Consider the following 26149-nt stretch of genomic DNA (forward strand, 5'->3'; position numbering starts at 1 on the left):
AAAAGGTCTGCGTGTTTGAAACTACATCAGATTATTCTGATCTAGTTTCAAACACAGAATGCAATCATTTTGAAAGTGACACATTTTTACTATTCCACGCAGAATATAAGCTCATTTTGAAGTAAAAGATTGTAAAACAATTTGAAAAAAACTTTTGAGAAAATATGTCACTGACTTATTACAATTACTCTTCCGGATTTATGCTGCCTGGGTTTCAACTTAAAGAAAAGAAAAGAAAAGCAAAATACCGGTGCATAAGACCTGCAAACCATATGAATCCATTTTAATTTACATTTAACACAGGCGGGTGGAACAAACACAAAAACATCATAAAACATAAGCTACATTTCCGGCAGTGAAATATTGATAAGCATTCAGCTTCATTTCAACAAGACATCAGGATTTCTCTTCTGTATTCACACCATCGTTGAGACCTGGTTTGAAAACGGTGCTGGAGAACAATAATACCAATGATGAAGAGTGTTTTCAGATTTTTTAACATTGTGTGGATGAATGTTTATGTTGGTAATTTAACTAATGATCATCGAGAATATTCTCCCACATTTAATTTTTTTTTCGTCAGCAGCATGAATAACAGTTTATATAAAGGCCTGAAGAGGGCTCTTGCTGAAATGTCAGCTCATGGAAAACAGTCTGCAGCACATATGAATCATTCTTAAGTACTCCATCTTTCACTGTGTTCCCATCTGTATAATATGGACTGTATAATAGGCAGAGGTGGAAGGATAACATTACAAATCCCTGTAAGACAGTAAAGTTTTGCATATTTTCTTTTCAAGTATGTGATTTTAAAGGTAAGTATTCACATTAGAACAACAAGGCCTTTTATTGCTGAGTGTGTAGTGGTTAGCACTGTAGCCTCACAGTAGGATGGTCCCTGGATCGATTCAGGGTTGAACTGAGTCTAGTTTGCATTTTCTTCCTGAGTTCAAAAACACGTGAGTGTAAGTGATTGTTTCCTCCTGACCTGTGCAGAGTGAAACCCCGTTTACATAATGTTTTCAAGGGAAAAAGGAAAACTTTAGCATTTTGGGTGTCCGTTTTCATGACCAAAAGGAAGATTTGGTAAACACTCCCAATCTGTCTCTGTGGAAACGGGTGAAAATGCAATATTTGGAAAAAGCTCAGACTTCGTCTCTGTGCAAATGGGCTGAAATAAAGGTTCTTGAAAACGCTTCAACTGTGTCTGCATGTAAACGAGGGAAAACACAACTTTTCTGAAATATGCTGCTACCACAGCCGTAGTAAATAGTTGTTCTGCACATGCTCAGTAGAGACAATAAGAATAAGTTTCCTCCAGAGTGTCGTGACTCCCAGTCCAGATTCTCCCGGGACTTGGTAGTTTTATAGTTGACTCTAACCTGGAATAGCAATAGTGAAGGAGTTTATACTAATATTCGGAATACTAATGCCATAGGGGGGTAATTTGTGCCAAGGGGCAGGGAGTTCCACCCGTTATCTAGAAAACCAGAGAATAAGTTGGTAATTTGACCACACATGTTTGAAGAGGCGTCCATTTCACTCATCCTGTGAAGAAGGGAGACACCTGGCTTGAGAGGTAAGCACATTTAAGTTCAAAAAACACTTTTTTCACCTCCAAAGTAAAATTTCTATGATCATGGTTATTTGACTGCTGTGTTTGAACAATTATAGACAACTTTGAAAACAGTTCACACATGTTTTAGTGCTTTGGTAAGCTACACGATGAGTCTATACCAGGGGTGTCAAACTCAGATCCTCGTGGGCCGCAGCCCTGCACGTTTTCAATGTCTCCCTCCCCTGAATGTCCTGATGGTTCATCATCACATTCAGCACAAAGCCAGATAACGAGCTGCTCATTGCAATCAGCTGTGTTGAAGCTGGGAGACATGCAAAACGTGCAGGGCTGCGGCCCTCGAGGCCTGGAGTTCGACACATGTGGTCTATACAGTTTGCATGATGGTAGCTTCAAACAGCTAGGGGATGCATTATTTTCAAAATTGTGGGCTTGGGGTCATTTGTGCCAAGGGCCTGGGGTAAGTTGTGATTATTTACTATATATTACTTTATTGTATTTTATTGTTATTGTATTCTTACATTTGATCAGTAAAACTATGTGACATTCTTAATTTTAGACTATCATGCCACAAAAATACCAAAGGAAGACAGACAGGGTTTCAACTCCTCTTGGGGAGTTGGAATCAGCAGTGAAAGAGGTGCAGCAGGGGGAGACCATACGTCAGGTTGGAAAGGAGATAAAGATCTGCAGGATGACCATAAAAACATATATGAAAAAGAAAAAAATAGGAGAAGTAACAAAGCCAGGCTATGAAAGAACAACAGTGAGAAGATGGAGAAAGAGCCAGTGGACCATATTAAGACACTAGAAGCAATGTTTCATGGCGTAAGTGTCATGAAATGCTGTGAACTGGCTTTTCAAGTCGCACAAAGAAACAACATTAACATGCCTGCCAGCTGGACCAGAAACGAAAAAGCCGGTGAGATGAAGTGTCGGCTACTGGATAATTATTTGGAGCAGATACCTTCAATTTAGCCTACTGTAATACTGAATGTAAAGTGTGCTGATAAACTGGGAACCTTTTCTAGGACCTGATTGGTTCAACGCCTTTAAAGCACTCTATCAGGAAAAGAAAAATAATGGAAGACAGAAGAAAAGGGCTGTGGAAGCTGCAAATCAAACCAAAACCAAGGGTTGTGTACAGGCACTCAGAAGAAAGTTCACCACTGATGATGAGGCAGAAGATGGCCTGGAGAAGACACACACCCAAGAAAAGGAAGGGTTGGAAAGAAGAAAAGGAGTGGAAATAAGAAGGAGGCTCCGAAAGAGTCCAACCAACCAAACCCAAACAGAAAGAGCTCTCCAGGAGCTCAGAAGAGAGGGACATTCCGATTCCATTTAGCGACGCCACTATTTGAGAGTTGAGACGTCCAGAGTGAAGATGGAGGTGACAAGGATCTGTCTGCTGGGGACTTTGTCATTGTGAAATTTGCAGGTAAAGAATCCGAATCCTAGAACTCTGTTGGCTCGGTGGAGAATGTTGAAGGGGAGGAGATAATAAGTTTCTTAAGCAAAGTTGTAGGAGGTCTGTTGAAGGTAAACCCATCTTCACATTTAGACAGAACGATGAAGGAGTCCTCCCTGGAGGTGGTGTGCTCAAGAAGCTTCCCACACCACAAACACTTGGTGCTCCAGCCAGAAGAGCTCAAGTTCAAGTGGGATGTTCAGTGGTAGGCCAAATCGTTGAAGAGATCCACATCAATATGATTTGCAGTTGTGAGATGCTCATTTTGGAATTTTTATTTTGTTCTGAGTTTGTGTTCATATACAAGCATGTTTGATGCTGTTAAAACTTTAAATAAACATTAAACAAGTAATTTTGTATTGAATTCGTCTTGCTTTTATAGCATTATCGTTTGTGAGATTAAAATGATCTGTTTTAATTCAATAATCAATGGCACAATTCACCCCAGTGAATTCTCTCAAACGGCACAACTTACCCCGCACCGGGGCCAAGTTGTGCCACAAAACCACTTTTATTTAAAAAAACAAAATTTTTCAAACTGTTTATTAAATATCCAAAGTGATTGGTCCCAGGGATGCACAACATCCGAACTATATGCCCATGCTTTAGTTGGAGGCGTGACTGTAATCCTTTTGCTTTAAAGGCACTTTAAGTAAAAATTAGCATTACTTACCGCACTCTCCCCTATATGTTCACAATCATTACCACTAGTTTTGTTGATGCAGACGTTACTGTATGTGATGACGGTTAAAGGAGTGAGGAAGGGGTTAAAACCTGTGTGGGGCCGTTCCATCTGTTTTGTAAACACAATGGAATTCAAGTCAGACATGACATGTGTTGGAAAGAGTTAAGAAAGCGTGACCAGCTTCGACCCACCCATGGAGTTCGCAGACTTAACTTTCACTGACGTTTAAAAAAGATTGGCCCCAACATTGTAAATCCATTAGCCTGGTGAGGTGCATGTGTGAAGTATCTCCAGGGGACGGGAGGAGACAGCACAGACCCAGAAAAGTAAACAGAGCAATTCTCCTGCCGCATTCCACTTTTCACCTAAAGTGGCAATAAAGCCTTTAAATGCTTTGTATTCTCCGATGCTCTTTGCTTTCTCTCGGGCCTGCATCAGATAGCCTGACATACCATCAGAGTGGAAGAGGCTCGCCTCTGCAGCATGCTAAACTCAGCTCATTCAGCTGCCTGATTGATGGTTGTAAACACACCGTATCGCCCATCCAACTCGGCCCACGACTGTAATCATGAATGAGTTGTGAAACAGAGACCATGAGCAGTCAGACAAAATGCCGAAATGAAAAATAAGATCACAAATTCAGCGGATTCAGCGGATCTGAATGCGGCATTGTTGGAGCCCTTAACCTGACGGCGGGGCGGCATGGTGGCGGGGCGGCACGGTGGCGGGGCGGCACGGTGGCGGGGCGGCACGGCGGCGCGGCGGCTGAACGACGGCACAGACAATGAAAGCGATAGAGGGGCACAGACAACATGCGCCATACATTTTTCTGCCGATGATGGAGGGAGAAACGTTATAGGAAGAAAGCGAGGAAGGCAAGAAAAAGAGTGTGAGAGGAGGAGATCGGAGCAAAGAGGGGAAAATGACGGAGGGAGGAGAGCAGATGTGATGAGTAGATTAAATGCTACAGGCAGGCTGGGGGTAAAGGAGGGTATAAAAAGCAATGGGAAAAGACAAGATTTGTGAGGCACTGAACAACCCATGCTGGTTGTTGCTGTTTTCCTGTCTGTCTTTGCAGAACAACATTCGAGCGAATGACCAACACTGTTAATCCATCAGCCAACTCCTCCTGCTCCTCCTCCTCCTGATGAAGGGCACAGTGTCGCCCGAGCCAAAGGTCTTATTATCAACCATTATTTTTCTGCACAGACTCCGCTTGTTGCACCGCAGGAATCATCTGCAGGGCGGGACGGAGGTACAACTCCTTCATTTCTCTTACAAACCACACATATTCTTTACATGCAGCTCTTTACCAGGTTTCAGGGATTCATAACATGTTCCACCATCTCTCCCTGAATTCCAAACCAGACTCCTTATCTAGATTCAGAGCGTTCCAGTCGCTGCCCTCGTGTCACGCTCTTATCAGACCTGCAGTCTTGTGCTCTCAGCCACTATCATCCATCTAAATCATGAGCTGGCGGCTGGTACAGTGTGTGCCTGTGGGCGGAGGGTTTTCATGATTCCTGTGCTGTATTCCTGCACTGATCTGCGGCAGGGTTGACATAAAACATTGTCATGTCTTCTGGAAGAGCAGAGACACAAACATCGGCATCACCCGCAGTGTTTATAGGCAGCTGGGGCAGAGAAACGCTCTGCTCAACCTTGGCAGTTTGTCTAGACTGCCTTCTGCGTCTTACTTGGATGAGTCTCGCTCCGGCTGTGAGCCACAACGTTTACATTTCAAGTCAAAGCTAATCGAAGCTATTTCCATTAGCTTCAATGTTTTTTGGAGGGTTGTGTGACGGATGACCTGTCCAGCATCAACACGCTTTTAGCTGGGACCTTCAGTTGGATGAAGTGCTCTGAAAGATGGATTCATCTTACGACTGGCTTCATTCATCCATTTGTCTGATTCGACTTTTTAAATCAGGCGTTTTGCTTTTATGTGGTTTTTGTTATTTTGAGGCTTATGAACTAAATTGACTGACTGTGATGGAACATGGTGAACAGAAATAGAAGGGAAAAAAGGATTCAAAAGCTCTAAAGTTAATGACTGCCTGGAGAAGATTGTGAAGTAGTTAACAGTGAGAGTCAAATGTTTCTATCAAAAGATTCCACTTCCAAAAGGACAAACACGACTGGGATGAAGATGACAAAGATGATGAAAACAACATCGAGGAAAACAATGAAGAAGTGTAGACAATGAGAATATCAAAGAAAATAAAAACACAAAGACAAAAGAGAGAATAAAGAGACAGAGGAAGGATAATAAAGGTGAAGAAGACAGAAGGAGGATGACGACAAAGAAAACAACAATGATGTTAAAGTCGAGCTTGAAGACAACAAATAAGTGATGAATCTGAAGATGACTGTGGAGGAATCCAAGAGATGAAGACGACAAAGACCACATTGAAGTCATTGGACATGTGATGACAAAGAGGAGCAGATGAACGAAGATGAAGAAGACTTGGATGTGTCAGAAACACATAGGATGAAGGTTAAAAAGATGAAGAAGTGAAACACAAAGATGAAATGGAGGACAATGAAAACAAGAAGAAGAAAAACACAATAAGGATGATGTTGAAGATGAGAAGAATGTCAAAGACAGAAGGCAGAGAGAGAGAAAAGACAAATAGTGAAGATAACACAAAGTATAGACAACAAAGAAATGACAGAAGAAGAAGATAGAGGTAAAGGATGAAGATGACAAAGAAGACATTAAGTTAAACTGAGATAAGACAGGGAAGAAGACAAAGACATGACAATATAAACATGGGGCTAAAAAGACAACAAAGAAGTGGAAGATGAGGAGGAAGACAGCAAAACGATGAAGGCAGAACACAGTGAAGACAAAACTGAAGAAGACAAGAATGAGGTCGACAAAGAAGAAGAGGACTGATGGAAGAAGATGATAAAGCAGAAAAAGAAGAATGACAGTTTGCTGTTCGAGGTGTTTGCATCTATTTCCTGTGCCTCCAGGTGGCGAAAATGTCTTGGATGCAACACATCCGTAAAGCTTTTATTACACTGACAATTCTGCTTTTTCACAGTGTATTGAAGCCTGTTTGTTGACAAGATGATCAGTTGGTGAACTGGTTGTTGTTGTACCAATGATTTACTGCCGTGGTATGACAAACTGCAGTTGGTCTGAATTGGTTGAAGAGTCCTCGGAGCCGAAGAGGAAATACTTGAACCCAGAGAATCCAGCTGGGCTTCAAAGCAGAAAACATGCTTCAGTGGAAGGACTGACTGAGGACCAGAGGACATCTGATCCCGTCCCGACACACAAACACCTCGCAGGAACATCCGCGAAGAAACAATACAAACATACAAATACAAACAAATGCCTCCTCATTGCAGGCGCGTACTGGTGTAGCAGGCCCACAGAGAAATCTCAGTCCTGTTCCCCTGCAGGTGACTGAGGCAGCGCTCCAGCAGGCCGCTATAAAACGCTCATCAATCACAGCGGCTAATCTCAGGTTCTCACTGGCACTTTCATTGTGCAGGCCTTTTCTATAAGGCTGCCTCCACATAATGCCCCACTCTGCTGCTCTGACAGGCCAGCAGCCCTGCAGCGCCCGGCCATGAGAGCCATTCTGAAGTGGCACGCCTTTGAAGTGAAGCACTGGAGGGGTTCGGGCTAATCTGGACATCTGGAGGCCTGGTGGGTGAAGCCGCACGAAGGGCCAAAGCCCCGGTGGACATGTGACCTCAGCATGGCTGTGTGGAAATGAAAATAACCATTTCACTGCATCTGTGGCGTGAAAATCCAATTGAAGAAACTCAAACTCGCGATTTCACAGAAGGTTCGACCACAAAAAGGCCGAATCTCCAAAACTCCTTAAAGTCAATGCTCTGTTCCGTTGGCCGGAGCAGCAGCACAAATAGGCCGGAACCAAAGCTCAGACGGAGTTATGAGAGGGAACAAAGGTGAATCCAGCTTCTAAACCGTCTTCATCCAGCTTTGGGTTGAAGGGGAGGCTGCAACCACTCCCAGCTGACCCTGGGTAACACAATGAATCCGGGCCAGATCGCTGGTGCATCGCACAAATGTACTCCCACCTGCTGGCAGTGTCGCGTCACAGATGAGCATTTCTTTACTTTCATTTAAACAACATTTTCAAGTGAAAACACAAACTTTGTTTGCATTCTGTTTGTCCATTTACATGACAACAGTGCTTGGAGCAAATGAAAATTCCAAAACCTTTTAAAAATGGCTCCCAAGGTAGACATTTTCGAAAACCCTCCGACTCCGTGGAAACGGAGACTCAGAAAACTCTCTGACGTGGAGACGGCGACAACGCTACTCCTGCGCATGCACACCACCACGGGAGTAAATAACTTCTGCAATGTCTGTGTACTTCCCTTTGTCAACATTCAGAGCGTATTGCTCTCTGCTGCATGTGTGTGAAACAACGAACAGCACCCACTGGTGGCCAAACATAAAAACTACATCATTTTCAGCGTTGCTGCTGTTGCCGTGTCAACGCCAAACCTCTGAAACGAAAACACAAAAATGATGCATTTTCACTTATATATTGTCTTTTAACTTGAGGGTGACGCAGCTGGTAAAAAACCCTATAAATGCACAGGTAGAACATGGAGACTCCTCACAGAAAGACCCTGAGCACGTAGGTCTTCATTGAAATAACAGTGTTGTCCAGCTCTTTCTCTGTTTCTGTACTCCATCTCCACAGAAGGTTTCGGGGGGTCTTCCAGTCTTTCGTCGCCCCTCTAGGCAGATGGAACACAAATAACCCCATTCAAAACTGAACACGGCAATTTGTTTATCTTTCATTCAGCCATATCTATCTGTCATCCTGCGCCCCCAAACCGTTGTGTTCCATTTCACGCAGCGAGGAAGACTTTGCTTCTTGATTCACTGTACAGATGCGCAGGCGAGATAGCGAGCACCATTATTCTACACAATCATTTCTATCTTGTCCCCTCCTCTTGCTTTCTGTTGTTCTTTTATAGATGCTCGCTGACCTCACTGGATGCTAAACTGTGGGCTTTTATTGTTGCTGGCACAAGGTTACCTTTATGAAAACGCTTTATTTTGCTGCTGAGGAAAGTGGCATGTATGTTTTCCTGTATGGGAAACATTTGATAAAGCATCACATCCAATCATTTCAAAATCCCTGAAGGCTTGTAAAAGCAGAAAACGCTTCTCCTAAAGACAATAAATCGCTGCATTGAGCATCATTCAAACAGATTAATCTGGCATGAACAACTTTATTGCATCTGTTTGAAGATTTGAAATCACACTAATCATCAATTATAATTGCACGCATGAGGAGGTGATGTTACCTGAGTTTTATTATAAATGAACAAGGTGTTTTTTCATGTTTGTTAATGATTTCAAAACACAAAAATAAACTAATGCAGCAGCACCAGGATTATCTCTCATCTGAAAGGACAACATTTCCAATCCATTCATTGATTAGTTGATTACAGATTAAAGGACTTGACAATGAAGAATATCAGCATTTTCCTGCACTAGATTTTACATGTGAATGCAATTTTTTGTCCCTTGCAGATCATATGTGCAATTCTGCAACAAGATAATATATTTTCCAGAGGGCAAACTGAGTTCTTCTATATATTAGTTCAACTACCTGGAGTTTTGCAAAACAAAAACTGAGCTTAATTCAACACCAAGCACCTTTTTTCCTTTATTTGGTATGACTGTGCACAAGAGATAATGTAATGCTGGCAGCAAAGTGATTGAATTAAGGCTGTTTCATGCTTGATGCACGGGTCTGATGTGCAGAACTTAGATGCGATGAATCAGCATGAGAAATTGTGTGTGCCATTTATACTACATGTGGCTCCCGCTCCCAAACTGCAGGGGGCAGCGCATCACAAACACACTTCCACCGCTGTATTAAATTAGAGTAGAAGAAGTAGACTTCTTCTCTTCGACACCAGAGAGGAGAACTGAGGGGAGCAACTTGTTGGACACTGGTCGTCAATGGCGCTGCAATTTCAGCTTGAAATGACTTAACATGATTCTTCCTGACGCCACAGAGACTTGAACTCTGCAGGACAATGTGCTTAGAAAAGCTCTGCTGAAGAAAATACAGGACTTTATTAAATTTGTGATTCAACACTGTGTTTTTAATGCAGGTAACATAATTGAACAAGTGACGTGTTTATGTTTGTCAAAAAACAATGACAAAGAAAATATAATATCAAGAAAAGTATCTGTGTTTGATTTTTAAATGAGACATCAGCTTCAATACATCTGGCTGAACAGCCTCATGAAGCCTCTGCTTCTTTTGTTTAGGTCTGGAGAGTTTCCAGCATGTCAGCAACAACAGACTTAAATCAAAGGTGCTGATCCCGTTTGCTCAGCTGCTGTAAAGGTTGATCATCCACTGGGAAATAGCCGATCGAATAAAATAATATATTTGACTGAATTCTTGGAAAAAAAATAAAAAATTGCGATGGGATCAAACCAGGATCTATTGACTTGCCAGACAGGGTCACTACCACCAGACTACAGTGGCGACACATGGAATTCATAGTCGTACAAAGTTCTGAACAGTGAATCACTTCGTTTGCTTTCTTCCATGCAGCTATGGCTTTGAATTAAATTTTCCCTCTGTTGAAGTCTGACACTGAAGCACGACGAGTCAATAATAAACAGCCTTTACTGTCGTTGCATGAAAATTGCTGAATTGATTCAACTAGAATAACGCTATCTTTTGGTCTGAATAGACCTGAAAAGCCTAGGTTTTTATGGAGTTCACACATTATATAGCATAGGCCATGCCTTGTTAGGTTCCTCTAAGACTGAATGTGAAAAATATTTCAAGGAAATAAAAATATTCAATGTGCCCAATCTTAATAAAACAAATATGACAACTGAATTGAGTTTTACTGTTGCCTGTAATCACCCAGGAAACTGCAGTGGTTTATATTTAAGATGTGACGTGTATGGGGGGGTTGTATAAAACCCTCTGCCTGGTCGAGGTAACCCCCTCCTTTTGGTAATTATTATCAGTGCTCATGCATCATTAAATAAACTCACAACTCGCCCATTTAACTATGAAGTCACATTCAAGCAACGTATTCCTGGCTTCAGGCAGATATCAATTGATTTTTTTCAGATCAACACTGTCATCAGCACTTGATCCATAATCAATAAATTACATATTTTGATTGGAAGTGAACGCTATGATAAGTCTCTACTAATGCCGCAGGATAGCAGGAAACCATGAAATATTGCAACTGCAACATGACTTGTGATAAATAAACATTTGTGCATATGTTAATGACTTTCTGCTTTGCTGTCCCATCAACAATCATGACACCCACTGAACTCTCTCCACCCACTCGCATGCAGTGCAGCAGGATGACATGATCAGTGCAGGAAAATATGCAATTAGTTCATTTCCATAAGCCTCATGCAAGTTGTGTGCTGTGCCTGTTGATATTGTACTGTAGTTTGCAGTGAGTCATGCAGCCCTGGTCTTTGTGTACAGCCTGCAACAGTCACGTCTCGCATCAAAAGTTAATCTGCAATAGATCCGTTGCTTTATTTTTGATTCTAATAATCATTTCTGGCTGCATGGTGGCACAGTAGTTAGCTTTCTGGAATAGCCCCCCAGAGCCGAAGGTTGTGGGTTCAAATACAGGGCCTTTCTGAGTGGAGTTTGTGTGTGGGTCTCCTCTGGGTACTCTGGTTTCCCCCACAGAACACAAACATGCACCATGGGTCCCTGAGCAAGACCCTCCCACCCCCAGCTCCACAGGACACACTTGTAAAAGAGATTATAATCTCAATGTGGTTCTCCTGGCTAAATAAATTGTAAACAGTGATGTTGTTGCTGGATAAGTGGGTATATGCTTGATTTTTGCTTTATGTTAAAGCGGCACCATGTTTTAAAACAGTGAGTAAGACGACTCTACTTAGTGAAAATGTATCCATATTAATTGGTCATCGTCACATAATTTATGGGTTAGTAATGTTTGCATCGTCATGACCCGCCCTACCCTGCCTTTGATTGGCTTGTCAGCCCTCATGCTGCACGATAAACATAGACATTAACCAGTAAATCAGCAAAAGCAGCCAGCATGCCTCAGAACATCTGGCATCAGCTGTCCTCACACATCACGCTCTGGATGTATTCTGGTGCAGCGTTATTCACATCAAGCATATTTAGACTTGGAGACGTCTGACCTTGGATGGAAACCTTTGGATGTTCTTTCTTTGTGCACTCGGGCTGTGTCAGAGGGTCGACCAAGGCCGGGGTCGAAGGGACGGCAGATTTCTGCGCGAGAACAGCTGGAAGCAGAAGGAGCAGGAAGAGGCCGGCCATAGATGTGGGGGCGGAGTCCCGCGAGGACACTGTCATGACGATGACCTCTCCTCTAACTGCCAAGGTGGGCCTCTGGGATGCAGCTGAAAAAGAGACGAGACAACTTCAGCACCTCAATGCAACACTTTCACGCCTGGCTTCAAAGAAAAGCACTTCTCTCTTTTTCTCTGAGTCACTTCTAAATAAAAAAAATAATTCCTCCACAGACTTTCAGTTCCTCGGGGCTTCCAGCTCCGAATCCACCAGAGATGGAAAAGGAATGAAAAAGTGACGCAAAAGAATAAAAATTTGGTAGAAAACGGACATTGTAGGTGGAAAAATAAAGATGCGCTGTAACTAGAGGGCAGCTGGAAAGATAAAACATAAAGCCGGGTAAACTACAATACAGGAAATAAAAAGAAAGAAGATGGAGCATGTGAAGGAAACCAGATGGAAAAACTGCCCAGAAGAGTCTCTGCAATGAGCCGTCCCAAAGAAGTACCTAACCTCTGACCAGCAGACAATTATTTAAACAGTGCAATTAAACTTTGCCAGTTCATTTAATGGCTGATTAAAATTGGAAAATTGAAAGCAAAAGTGGGCTGTTCAATGGGGCAGAAGTTTCAACAAGTCAACAAAGTGGAAGTGAGTGCATTGAAAATGCAGGGCTGTTCGGAGGCGCATTGTAAAAATGTTTGCTCACCTTTTGATTTGAAGGATTTCTCATAATTTTCCATAATTGGAAGGCAGACGGGAAAAACACCAAGGAAATCTTTCTAAAAAAGCGGCTCTCCTGTTTCCTGAGTAAATGTAATCTCCTCCAGTCATAACACACGAGTGGAGACCACGGCGCTGAAACCTGCAGTTCATCATCTCCCGCCCGCCGCTTCTCTCCATGTTAGCTTAGCGACGTGTAATATCATTAAAGTAGATTAAAAACTGAGAGAATCAACTTTCTGCAGCACTTTGGCTGGGTTGCGTCTCTCTGTAGTGTTTTCCCTCACTAATGCTTCAATCAATAACAGATTATTAGCTTGGTTGAGTTGCAAATCAACCATATTGCCCTACAATCAATTATCCCTCTCACTACAGCTGGTAACTAATTAGGCAAATGCACACCGTCCCCATGTTTGTCATTAGAATACAGTGGAGTCAACAGGCCTACGGCTACTGCCAAATAAAACACTGCTGCTGAAACAGGCGGAAGTGTTTAATGAAGTCTGCACCAGATTTGACGCAGTCAGGCTGGACGGGGCTCAAGTTCAAAGAAACGACAGCAGCATTGCAAGTACTGTCCAATATAAGACTACCAAGTCCCAGGAGAATAAGGACTGGGAGTCATGACACTCTGGAGGCTGCCATTGTTGCTAGTGTCCATCGACTGAGCACGTGCAGAAGAACTATTGACCATGGCAGTGGTGTGCATGACCAGTAGCAGGCTTCTGCCGTCTACTCAGGACGGAGGCCAAGCATTTTTGAAGAGTTCCACCTTACTCCAGTTTTGAAAAAGTTGTGTTTCCTCTGGCCCTGAGCACGATTGTGAACGGACACCCAGGTGGGGGATTCCAGAACGCAGGTTATGTAAAAACTCAGAGTAGGTTAATCCTGAAATGAGGGAAACTCTGAGTTATTGGTTCCAGAAAGAGAGCTGAATGATGCTGTAAGTAACAGACTCTGTGAACTGAACCTGCTCACTGGCAGGTTTTGTGGAGGAAACCCTCAGTTTCTACTGGCTCCTCCCACCTGAAGCTCCTAGAAGTAATTTGAGATGACGGACGTCATGAGAGAGCCTCATTCTGACATGAAACTCAGAGTTTCATCTCAGAATGAGTCGACTCAAGAGTTGATGGAGAGACACCGAGTTTGTTGAACCTCCTTTCTGGAATAGCCCCCAGGTGTGTTTCACCTGTACCCCGGTGTGTGATGGTCTTCATGTGACAGTGATGGTCTGTGGTTTATATTGGCGTTTTTCTGTGTGTTCTGGTTGTTGGATTGTCTGTGTCTCTGTGTGTGTGGTTCTCTAGTGTCTCAGTAATTATCTCCTGTGATCTCCAGAGCTTTATTTTGGTGATTTAGATTTATTTTTTGGGGGTGGTTTGGAAGGGCGGTGTCTGATGTCTTGAGTTGTTCATTATGTCTGATAAGGCTCATTTATACACCAGGAGGTGTCGCTTCCATTGCTGGCTGTTGGTTTGGTGGTTGGTTACCAGGATAACCTGAAAACTTGTGGATGGATTTTGATAAAAACTGACACGCTAACAGATATTTGGACAAGATCCTGATCATATTCTAGCACAGTGGAGGTATGTACTTTCTGAGTACCTACTTGCACACATGTCAATGTGTTGAGTGACATATAATTACCTTTGAAATGTCCATTTTCACCAGATGATGCTTCTTCCTGTCACCACATTCTGGTTACTCATGAACACGCCATTATTTAAGATCGAGTAATTCATCTCACAGTTTCAGGATCTTTGATTGATATAAAACTCAGGTTATTGAGGTTCAAAGGGATCAACCCAATATGTTTCACAGTTTTAAAGTTTTCCACGTAGGCTGCAATTTGAAAAAAACAAACAATCAAACTTGAAATTTGGTCAAATCTTTGGTTTTCATTGCGCTTTACAAGCAAATACACATTTTTAATTTGTCATCAAACTGATACTGAAACACGGAAGGTGCTATTGTAATTCAACATGGTCTGACTCTTCTTTTCTTTCAACATTTTCAATGCATCCCGTCACTGTTCTTCATGACTCACTGGTTCTACATGCTACTACTCTGAGACTTCCAGCGCTGCATATTTTATCCCCATTTTTGACTGGCTAACTGAAAGCATGAGAGTGTATCAGCACGCCGCACAGCAGCTCCCTGCTAACTGCCTGCTTGGCCAGCCTCATTTTTTTGTCTTTCATGTGCAAAGCCTCTCTTAACATCCGAGTAATCCACATCTCAGCCGTGACAGTCATTTCCTCAAACCTCCTCCGGGGTCCCGGTTATCCAAACCAGATCACATTACAATGTGGTCTCCTTCTGCAAACTGTCGTGTGACCCAATGAAAAGGAGAATTGAGGGTTTGTATAGCTAAAGTGATCAAAATGCACTTTGTGTATTAGGAAAAATGATGGTTACTATTTAGATCATGGTGCGCTCATTCAATTGGGAACCGATATTTAGCAGTTAGGAAAGTCTCATTTCTCATTTGGCAACGACTTCAAAAAACAGAAAACAAGTTAGCACCATGGAAACCCAGAGATCAATGACCAATAACTTGAAAGTGGAGGCTATTTTCCACTTCAAAATGGGAAGTGGGACTTTTCCTTTGACAGCCATTGATCTATCTTCTATATGGCTCTAACCTGTTGAGATGAACTGGAGCCAATCCCAGGTAATCCCTCTCCAACCCAGGGTACGCTATGGGGGTTCACAGTTCCCACAAGGGAAACACACACAGGGAGACTGACCTTCACAGCTTGAGGTACATCTAGGCCCCGTTTAGAGGATGTTTTCACAGTGAAAACAGAACACTTTAGTTACTTTTTGGGGGTCCGGGTACTCGCATTTCCAAATACTTTAGCAGGTGCTCTTCCAGGTGCTTCAATCCAGCTGCATTACCAGAGCAGCTTCAAGTCATCGGTGGGATTTGAACCAGTCAACTTTTGCTTGCTGCCAAGATTTTTATTTTTCTAAGCCCACCTATTCGTACTCAGTTTATTGTCTCTTTTTGTAATTCATCACACGGATTGAAACACTTATAGTCACGATCCACCAAACCTCTTGTGTCTCAGACACACTAACTGGAAGATAAAAGTCGACAGTCGGCTGGAACTATCTCTGTTCCAGACATGTACACAAAACACAACTGCATATATAAAAAAGAAAAAAATCTCACGAGTATGAATAAATGTTACCAAAAAGAGAAGTATGCTAAGTGGTGACAGAGACGGTGACAGAGTCGGTGCAGGGTTTTATACAATTAAAGCTCCAGGTGGCTGAAATGAAACCAGGATTATTATACTCAGAGGCTTTGAATTTCATCCACTGGAACGCTCCAAATCTTATTTTTTCCTACTATCTGCAGGTGCAGCCGTGGCAGGTGTTTAATTCACATTAAATCAGTGAGTCCTGAAAGTCAAAGGCCGGCTCCAACAAATCCTCTCATTAGTTTAAAAGCTGCAGTGAGAGCAGGCAGGCCGGAGGATCATGACAGATGACCTGAGCAGGGCCGGAGAAGTTCAGACCGTCGCTGGACGGGTTATCTTGGCACTGTCACACGCACACAAAGGAAAACGTGCTGCTGTCAGCAGGAAGATGCAGCGAGTGTGTGAATGTCAAATATTTCTGTAGAAAGTCATGTCACACACTCGAGAAAAACCCAGACGCCAGCAAACTGGCAAAACCCAGGCGTGGACAGATGCTCGCTCTCCATATTGGGTCACAGCATGTGGGCAGAACTGAAGCGTGCTGGCTGGCAACATCAACCCCCCAGTGTGTGTGTGCGTGTGTGTGTGTGTGTGTGTGTGTGTGTGTGTGTGTGTGTGTGTGTGTGTGTGTGTGTGTGTGTGTGTGTGTGTGTGTGTGTGTCTGCATTACTTCTACACTACCGTGTGTGTATGTATCTTTAAGGACACTCCAAAGAGGCCCGAGAGAGACCAGACAATTTCCTCTCCTGCTGTGTTTGGGATTAGCAACAGTTTCCCAGCAAAGAAGCGGCACAATCTATACTGTCCTCACACACACACACACACACACACACACACACACACACACACACACACACACACACACACACACACACTCGCACGCACAGTTTTAAAAAGATGTGCTCAGCCACTGTTGGCCTGTCACTCACTCAGTCTAACACTGTGAGGTACACTATTGGCCTGGAGCCGGTGGGGTACCGCTGTGGTTTGGGCGACTGGATGTTCAGGCACAACTCTTTTTCGATAACTCTGTAATCAGAGTGAAGAGGTACCGACTGATGCCTCGTCCACACTAGCCAAAACCATCTTTTTTCTCCCCGGCGATCTAAAAAAAAGAAAGAAACTCCGTCCACACGTCACTATGAACACGGCTCAACACGAGGCTGCAGGGCATGTAGTACACATGCCAGACCTTTAGGGGCGCTGTGACTCACCAAACACACCAAAAACACAGAAGAAGACACAGAGAACATAGAAATTTAGAAGTAGACTCCTGCTCATAGACTGTTATATAACTCTGAGTTCTATAGGTCTATGCTCCTGCTCCTCCTGCTGCTAGCGTCAGTAGCTTCTGCAGCGCCACCTGGAGCATGGTCGTAGTAAATAGATGTTCTGCACATGCTCAGTAGACATTCAGAACAATATTCTTCTGGACTTGGTAGTTTTATTTTGACAGTCACCATATTAACAATCCAACTGTGTCGTCTGTCCACTAGAATGTGTTCTCCCAGTGTTAGTCTTCAGAGCATATTGTGTGTGTGTGTGTGTGTGTGTGTGTGTGTGTGTGTGTGTGTGTGTGTGTGTGTGTGTGTGTGTGTGTGTGTGTGTGTGTGTGTGTGTGTGTGTGTGTGTGTGTGTGTGTGTGCGTGTGTGGTTTCTTTAGAAAAACCGCAGCAACTCGGGGCCTGGCACGCTAACTCCAGCGCTTCTGTGTTTTCAAAATGTTGATATGTAGATATGAAACTTTTCTGACACAAAAACTGTGCATTTTCCCTTGAAACATCATAAACGGGGTCTTAATCTCTGATCTTTGATTAGGGGTGGAGCTTCAGGAGGAAGAAGATATCCTCAGATTGCTTCTAAGCTCCATAGAGGAAGGTCGGGATCGAGCCCCTCCTTCATTGCTGACTGCGTGGTGACCAGGCTGAGGGTTAGGGTTAGGGTTAGGATTAGGGTTAGGATTAGGGTTAGGGTTAGGATTAGGGTTAGGATTAGGGTTAGGATTAGGGTTAGGGTTAGGGTTAAAGCCATGTCAAGTGTGGCAGTAACTGGAGTTATCACATTAACTGTCACTTTAAAGTCTTTTTCTTTCACCAATAGGGATGGGAATCGAAAACCGGTTCTGGCCTAGAACCGGTTCCAATTGATCAATTCCATGGGAATCGTCCACCTTATATGTGTTTGATTCTTCTTAACGATTCATTTTCCAGCACGACTTCTGGTCGTGTTGCGGTACGTTGCATGACGTCACACACTGCGACACAGAACTCCTCCAACCAGGAGGAAACATGGAGGAAGAAGGTCTAAAGAGGGAGACGATAAAGGACTAAATAATATCACACGTTAATACATGTTCACTCACCACGTCCTGAATCCACAGAGTCCACAGCCTCCCGCCTCACAGCCACAAGGTCCAGTTAAATAAAAAAGGTCTTGGTGCAAATCCCGGCAGGAGCCGTTCTGTGTGGAGTTTTCATGTTCTCTCCATGTTCTCTCCGTGTTCTCTCCGTGTTCTCTCCGTGTTCTCTCCATGTTCTCTCCGTGTTCTCTCTGTGTACTCTCCATGTTCTCTCCATGTTCTCTCCATGTTCTCTCCATGTTCTCTCCGTGTTCTCTCCATGTTCTCTCCGTGTTCCCTTTGTGTTCTCTCCATGTTCTCTCCGTGTTCTCTCCGTGTTCTCTCCGTGTTCTCTCTGTGTACTCTCCATGTTCTCTCCATGTTCTCTCCATGTTCTCTCCGTGTTCTCTCCGTGTTCTCTCCGTGTTCCCTTTGTGTTCTCTCCGTGTTCTCTCCATGTTCTCTCCATGTTCTCTCCGTGTTCTCTCCGTGTTCTCTCTGTGTTCTCTCCATGTTCTCTCCATGTTCTCTCCGTGTTCTCTCCGTGTTCTCTCCATGTTCTCTCCATGTTCTCTCCGTGTTCCCTTTGTGTTCTCTCCGTGTTCTCTCCATGTTCTCTCCATGTTCTCTCCGTGTTCTCTCCGTGTTCTCTCCGTGTTCTCTCCGTGTTCCCTCTGTGTTCTCTCCGTGTTCTCTCCGTGTTCTCTCCATGTTCTCTCCATGTTCTCTCCATGTTCTCTCCGTGTTTTCTCCGGGTTCTCTCCATGTTCTCTCCATGTTCTCTCCGGGTTCTCTCTATGTTCTCTCCATGTTCTCTCCGTGTTCTCTCCATGTTCTCTCCGGGTTCTCTCCATGTTCTCTCCATGTTCTCTCCGTGTTTTCTCCGGGTTCTCTCCATGTTCTCTCCATGTTCTCTCCGGGTTCTCTCCATGTTCTCTCCGTGTTCTCTCCGTGTTCTCTCCATGTTCTCTCCGGGTTCTCTCCTACTAATGAGGGACTTTTAATAAATGAACTCTGCCGTCAATCTGTCCCTGTAGTGAATGTCTGCTCCAACGAGCCCACAGCGTAGATATATGCTAGTAGATCTTCACTATATGTGTGAGCCCCTAGTTGTCACAGTATTAAACGCTCTACTAGAGTATGTCTACTGTATAGACATACACAATCTAGAAGAGGTCTACTACTGTATGTCTATGTATTAGATCATTCTGTGTTGAAAATCCCTTCACAAAAAGCACCAACACAATATGAACACAGCATTCCCTGCAGACTGAGAGAACGTTCCTCCTGCTACGTCACTTCCTCCTTCCTCTCCAGGCTCCGCCTCCCAGAGAGGGTTACCTTGTCAATAGCACAAATTTTGAAAAAGTGTAAATTCCAGGGGGCAATGAAGGCAAATACACGTTTGACTGTTCTTTTTTAAGGGGAAAATTATAATTCAAGTTTCATCTTAGGAAAAAATGTAATAGTTCCTTTTGGTGCAGAAAACTGTAAAACTACTTTTTCTCAGGAATTGTTAGAAGAATTGATCAAATCTTATCAATTCCCACCCCTAGTAATCTACCTGTTAATTCTCCTTTAAAAAAAATAAAAAAAAATAAAAATAAAATAATAATAATAATAATAATAATAATAATAATAATAATAATAATAATAATAATAATAATAATAATAATAATAATAGAAAGAAAAAAAAAATATCGATAAGAGAATCGATAAAGAATTGAATCGTTAAACAGAATCGAAAATGGAATTGGAAAAATCTTATCAATTCCCATCCCTATTCACCAAGGCACGCAACACCCATGCTAACTCAAGCGAGAGTAAAGTAAAGTAACTGATTACATGAACACACGTGATTGCACCTTCATCAGTGTGTTTCAGTGCTGTTTACTTTTCCCAGTGCGAAGGAACTGCAGCCCTTCACGTTTTAAAAGTCTCTGTACTCTGAATGAATGGGTCATTACCCAGCGCGACAAACCTGCTAAGGAATCATTGGAATCAGGTACTTTTGCTCAGGGAATCAAAACAGTTCGGAACATTAAATGGACAAACTTTTCAGATAAATATCCGTCAATGTTGTAATTACATGGATAAAACTATGCTTGTATGGTCGATATATTTAGTAGCTGTAGCTGTAGAGAGGTTTTTGCTGTTTTTGTAACGAGCAACGAGCTTATAAAAGGTTGATGAAAAGTTACAAACTACCGTTTATTAACCACGACAAAGATCAGGATTTAACTTTAATCATAGTTTGGAGTCAGAAAAGCATATTAGAAATTCAATAAACAGGTAATAATTTACCTGGACTTCATATAAATTACTATTTAATTCATTGAAAACTTTCCTGTTTGAAATGGAAACAAAGTCTTGGCATTGAAGTAATATTGATCTAACTTGATCCTTTAATTTCACCCCCATCTGCAGCTTCAGTGTGATCAACTGTTACCATCAGCAGCTTCAGTGTGACGGAATCGTCCTCATAGACATTAAAATAAGGAACGAGGCTATTTGAAGATCATAAATAGAAAAGATGACCAAGATTTGTCATCAAATGTAAGGAGGAAAAGAGGACATTCTTCAGAGTAACACTCAAGTGCAGATACAGAAAATAAAACCTGCTTAAATACAGTAATAATTACAAATACTTTGCTATTCACCACCTCTGCTATTAACAAAACTATATACACATACAGTATAATAATATGTAAACCCTCTGGTTATGTGCTTGCACATGAGCTGAATGCCAGTGTATTTCTTGCATGAACACGATCTCACAGGGATGCTTCACAAGGTGAACTTAAAGCAGTGCAACAGCTCAGATTCCTCCTCTCCCAGTGGCTTACAATCAAAAAAAAAAAGAAAGACTACAATATCTTGGTGTGAGGATAAATTTGGAGAGCTCAACCTAGATAAACAAGGTAAGCTGTCTTAAAAATCGTTTCTCCTCTTTATCCAGATGGCAGCCAGTAAATCTCAACCTTTTGCTGTGCAGGCTCTCATGCGTCTCTGCCAATGCCAACGCGTATCTATGGCAACAGAACGGCACGTTGGTACAGAAGCAGCAGGGACCAGGTTGAGTGTGTCCACACAGACTACAACAGGCTCTTCAAAGGGGGGGGGTTCTCATGGCGGTCTGCCTGATGATGCAACACAGCGAGGGGAAGTGAAGTGCAGTGGACGGGACGTGTGCAGAGACGGAGTTAACAGTAAGACGAGCGTGCTCAGGAGACCAGGTGGAATCAGTGACGGTGAATCATCTGACCAGTCTGCAGGGGTCCTGGGGCTTAAGGCCCCGTTCACACAAAACTAGGAATTTTTCTGAAACAAAAACACAAAAACGATGCGTTTTCATTTGAAACATGAAACGTAGTCGTGTAAATGAGGCCAGATCTTTTAAAGTGATCAACAAACAGTTGAGATTAGAGCTGTCAAAATTGATGCCTTAACGCAGACAAATCCATCCTCATTAAATTAAAAAATGTAATGCAATTTTTTGAACCTATCAAATTCCCGAAATGTCTCTGGCAACACATTTCAGACAGTTTGTCCAAGTAGACTCCTAACTGGACAGTCGATCCCAAAGCTACAGAACCAACACGATATGGAGACGCTAAACAGCAAGTCGGCCGCTTCACTGGGAACTTTCAGCACAGAAAACCCAAGACGGAGCAGTCGAAATACATCAGGTATTACACACACTCTGCAGGACGGAGATTTCTTTTCACTGAAGTTCTTCCAGCTTAAAATCCCACATTAATGTGAAGCAAACATTAGTCTGGATTCTGCTCACTGTTCTCAGTCTTATTATTGTAAATAAGAAGCGCTCAGCTCTCCTCTTGGACAATGTCAACGAGTTAGTTTGTCTTAGCGACCGCTGAAGAAGAGTAACAGGAACATTAAAGTGGAGAAATGTCTGTCTTCAAAAAGACAGTCGCTTCTTATTAACATGAACTGTTACAGGTGTCTGATAAACATGTTAAGTGCAGATATATTCCCTCCTGTCTTCAGTCTGTTTGCTCATGCAAAATGAAATGTGATTAATATAGATTAAAAATGAATGATATTTAATCGTGATTGATCAAAATTAATCCACAGCAACCCTGTGAAAAATTCTAATCATTTGAAAGCGTCATAAAGCTCAAATCAATCCTGGAACACAGAGTCAGCATTGTGGCGATGGGATGGCGACTGTTAGCACCCGGGTCCAGGCTGAGCCGGTACTGGAGTCTGCATGATCTCCCTGTGGAGGAGGGTCGGCCCCCACCAACCAAAGGTAACTGGTGTTTCTACATTGCCTTCATATATAATGAAGGTAGATTACAGATGGTTGAGCGGGCCTCCACACGTGTGTGTGCTGGTCCTGACGAGGATTAAATCCAATTCAGCTCCAAAAAAGAAGAGAAAGGAAAACCCGCCTTTACCAGGAAGAACCTGTTCTGAACCGGACGGAGAGACGGAGGCTCCATCTTGTAGAAATAAGAGAAAGAAAATCTTTAGAGCCAATTCCCTCTGTCACAATCTTAACCCTCATCTCCTCTTATCGCCCCTTTTCTCTGCAGCAAGACAGTTAAATATCAGGAGTTTCCAGAGTCCGCTGCACTTTCGCTGCTTCTCTGCCTTGTAATTCCACCCTGGCTCGCCACCAGTCTACTTCTAATTACAACTCAATGCTAACTCCCTGAGCACAAGCTCATCAGGGGCTGTTACGACACTGATTGAATTGCCTCTGGCTTATTGGGAAGCAGTTGTTGCCTGAATAAAAGAACCTGCCTGTTTTTTTCCTGCCAGTTTGGAGCAGGATGTGGAAGTCAGCGAGGCCAGAGGGACGGTGAGATTCACTGCTTGCTGCTTCCACAAAAAGAAAGTGCCATCAACGACAAACACATGTGAAATGGAATTGGTAATTTCTCCAGCCAGGCTCCCTGATGGGGATTATCTCTCCGCTTCGCTCTTTGATTCGTTAGAAGTGATTAGACGTCATCGGGAGTCATCTGTAAACGGTATTTTCAAGCGGAGCCCCTCCAGAGCTGGGAAATGTTTTGTTCCTGTGCGGCCCGCTGCGATCCTCCCAGCGCTCATCGTTAGTGTACGGCACAGAAAAAATACCAATTTCTCCTCATGCGAAGCTCCCAGGAATTCTCCAGCATGAGAATTAATTGCGGCAGAAGGAACTACCACCTGTTTCCTGCAGGAACTCAACATAAGATCTGAACTCAACAAAACGTGTTTGGCACACAGGTCGATCCGTCTCACCGTCGTTCCTGCTCAGTTAGAGACGTTCATGAATTAAAGAAACAACAACAACCCTAGACTGGAGGGGGGTTAGACCGTCAGATAGACGCAGACAGATGCATATTGCCACCACATTCCCTTCCTATTCACACACTCTCACTTCTGCCCTCTGGCCGGGGCTCCATTGACCGTGGCTAATTCTACTCAATAGCTCGACCCCCCAATCGCTTTAAATCTCTTTAATGCCGGCATTGTGATGGAGGGTATCGGGGGGGGGGGGGGGGTTATAGCATAAGCTAGAACTGTGATTCTCAACTGAGGGGAGCAAAAGATTCATGGGGGGGTCGTGAAGCCCTCTTGATTTTAATAAGTATTTAATTTTTTTTTTTTATGTTTTGAAAATAGGTGAGTCAGCATTTACAATGGGGAGAATTTATGTCTTTCAAGGAAAATGTTGGGAACCAGTGAGATAGAGGATCTTCATTCCGTCTTTTATTGGGGGGGAGGGGCCTGCAGGGGTCACAGAGAGCGTCTCTTGTTATTGAGCAGTTTCAATCATGCTGGAGAAGTCAGGCGGAAAAAGGATCATCTATAGTGCTGAGAGACGGCTGACCTCAGACTGGGTGGTGCTGTATGTGTTTGGTTGTTTAGGGGCAAGGCTGAGTGACAGGCATGATGGGGCTGTGTGTGTGTGTGTGTGGGGGGGGGGGGGGGCTTGATGAGTCCAATATGGAATCAGGAGCAGTGGTGGAATGGAAGCTTTAACGTGCCTCAGGAAGATGGCCTCTGATAAACTCTGAGCCGTGGGACTATGGAATCAGATCTGGAGTTTGTTCTTACATCTGTGTGTGTGAAACTCCCTCCGTGTGTGTGTGTGTGTGTGTGTGTGTGTGTGGGGGGGGGGGGGGGGCGGGGGGGGGGGGGTGTTAAACCCCCTCTGTGTGTGTGTGTGTTTCTGTGTAATTGGTAGGATTGTGTGTGTTTCTGTGTAATTGGTAGGATTGTGTGTGTTTCTGTGTAATTGTTAGGATTGTGTGTGTTTCTGTGTAATTGGTAGGATTGTGTGTGTTTCTGTGTAATTGTTAGGATTGTGTGTGTTTCTGTGTAATTGGTAGGATTGTGTGTGTTTCTGTGTAATTGGTAGGATTGTGTGTGTTTCTGTGTAATTGGTAGGATTGTGTGTGTTTCTGTGTAATTGGTAGGATTGTGTGTGTTTCTGTGTAATTGGTAGGATTGTGTGTGTTTCTGTGTAATTGTTAGGATTGTGTGTGTTTCTGTGTAATTGGTAGGATTGTGTGTGTTTCTGTGTAATTGGTAGGATTGTGTGTGTGCTCGGCTGCCGTCAGCAATATGTCATTTTGTCCAGCAACATTCCTTGAACTTCATCAATAACCATTTACAGCCAAAATCACTCTAATTTTAATTTTGGAGAAAATCTTTTGTTTGTTTAATGTTCAATTCAACACATTTCTTTGTAAAGTCAATTTGAAAAATACTGGGAATCATGAATTTACAAAGTTTGCAAACTGTAAATTAATTATGAGAAAATTTAAGCTTTTCCACTCCTTTTATCCTCTAGCTGCTAGAGTCGAGCCCAAACAGAAATGCAGGTTTCCCCTCCTCTGAGTCTGGTTCTGCAGGTTCCTCCCTTCTCAGTCTGGTTCTGCAGGTTTCTCCTCCTCTGAGTCTGGTTTAGCAGGTTTCTCCTCCACTGGGCCTGGTTCTGCAGGTTTATCCTCCTCTGAGCCTGGTTCTGCAGGTTTCTCCTCCTCTGAGCCTGGTTCTGCAGGTTTCTCCTCCTGTGAGTCTGGTTTAGCAGGTTACTCCCCCACTGGGCCTGGTTCTGCAGGTGTATCCTCCTCTTAGCCTGGTTCTGCAGGTTTGTTCCTGTTAAAAAGTTTTTCCTTTCCTCAGTTTGTTCATGTTGGATTGTTGCTTCTTCTCTGTAAAAGCACTTTGAAAGAAATGTGTTGAATTTGGATTTAGAGAATAAAACTGGATTGAATTTAATCTCACCAGAGACGCTGGTCCTCTCTGTTTGGATGATTAGACTGATTTTCATTGGCTATTATCCATCCCAACAATGGTTGTAGTAAATGTCTCTGAATACATAATATGAGCTGATGTATGTGATTGAGCTTGACTATTCTGCCTGTCTCAGTTTTTTAAAACACATTTATTTGATGTCTTATGTTTATATCCCCCATCCTGTAAGTCGCGGTCTGTAATTAATACGTTCTACACATGTTTATGAAGAGAAACGTGATTTTTCAAGGAAAAAAAAAACCCTATAAAGAAAAAGAAGATTTCTCTCCCAGCAGGTTTGTGCATAAATGAGTAATTTCTATCCTCATGTTATTATAAAGTGCTCACTAATTACTCATTAGCTCCATTAAATTAATAAACCTGCCCTTGACTTACTAAATCATGTCCTCACACTATGTAATTTACTTCAAAATTGGTCTGATAGCGTCAGGTGAGTCCAGCAGTCTGGCATTAATCAGTCAGACTGATCAGTTAAGAGCAGAAGCCAAAAGAGTTGAAGCCAGAAAAATGTCCTCATTTACGTGAATTCCTCCATAATCATTTCAATAATAACGACGATATTTGATGAA

General features: G+C 43.0%; 1 protein-coding gene across 1 annotated transcript in view; it reads right to left on the bottom strand.

Annotated features, from left to right (window-relative positions):
* Nucleotides 1–26149, bottom strand: part of sema5ba (sema domain, seven thrombospondin repeats (type 1 and type 1-like), transmembrane domain (TM) and short cytoplasmic domain, (semaphorin) 5Ba) — a gene marked incomplete at its 3' end in the record, with an annotated part of 276170 nt that overhangs the window by 161560 nt on the left and 88461 nt on the right. The window contains exon 3 of the mRNA XM_080478145.1: nucleotides 11918–12139. Within this exon, the coding sequence (XP_080334271.1) occupies nucleotides 11918–12092 (175 nt within the window). The 5' untranslated portion in view covers nucleotides 12093–12139. The remainder of the gene's footprint in view (nucleotides 1–11917; nucleotides 12140–26149) is intronic.

Source organism: Lipophrys pholis (genome assembly GCF_963383615.2).
Source record: "Lipophrys pholis genome assembly, chromosome: 13".
Classification (NCBI taxonomy): Eukaryota; Metazoa; Chordata; class Actinopteri; order Blenniiformes; family Blenniidae; genus Lipophrys; species Lipophrys pholis.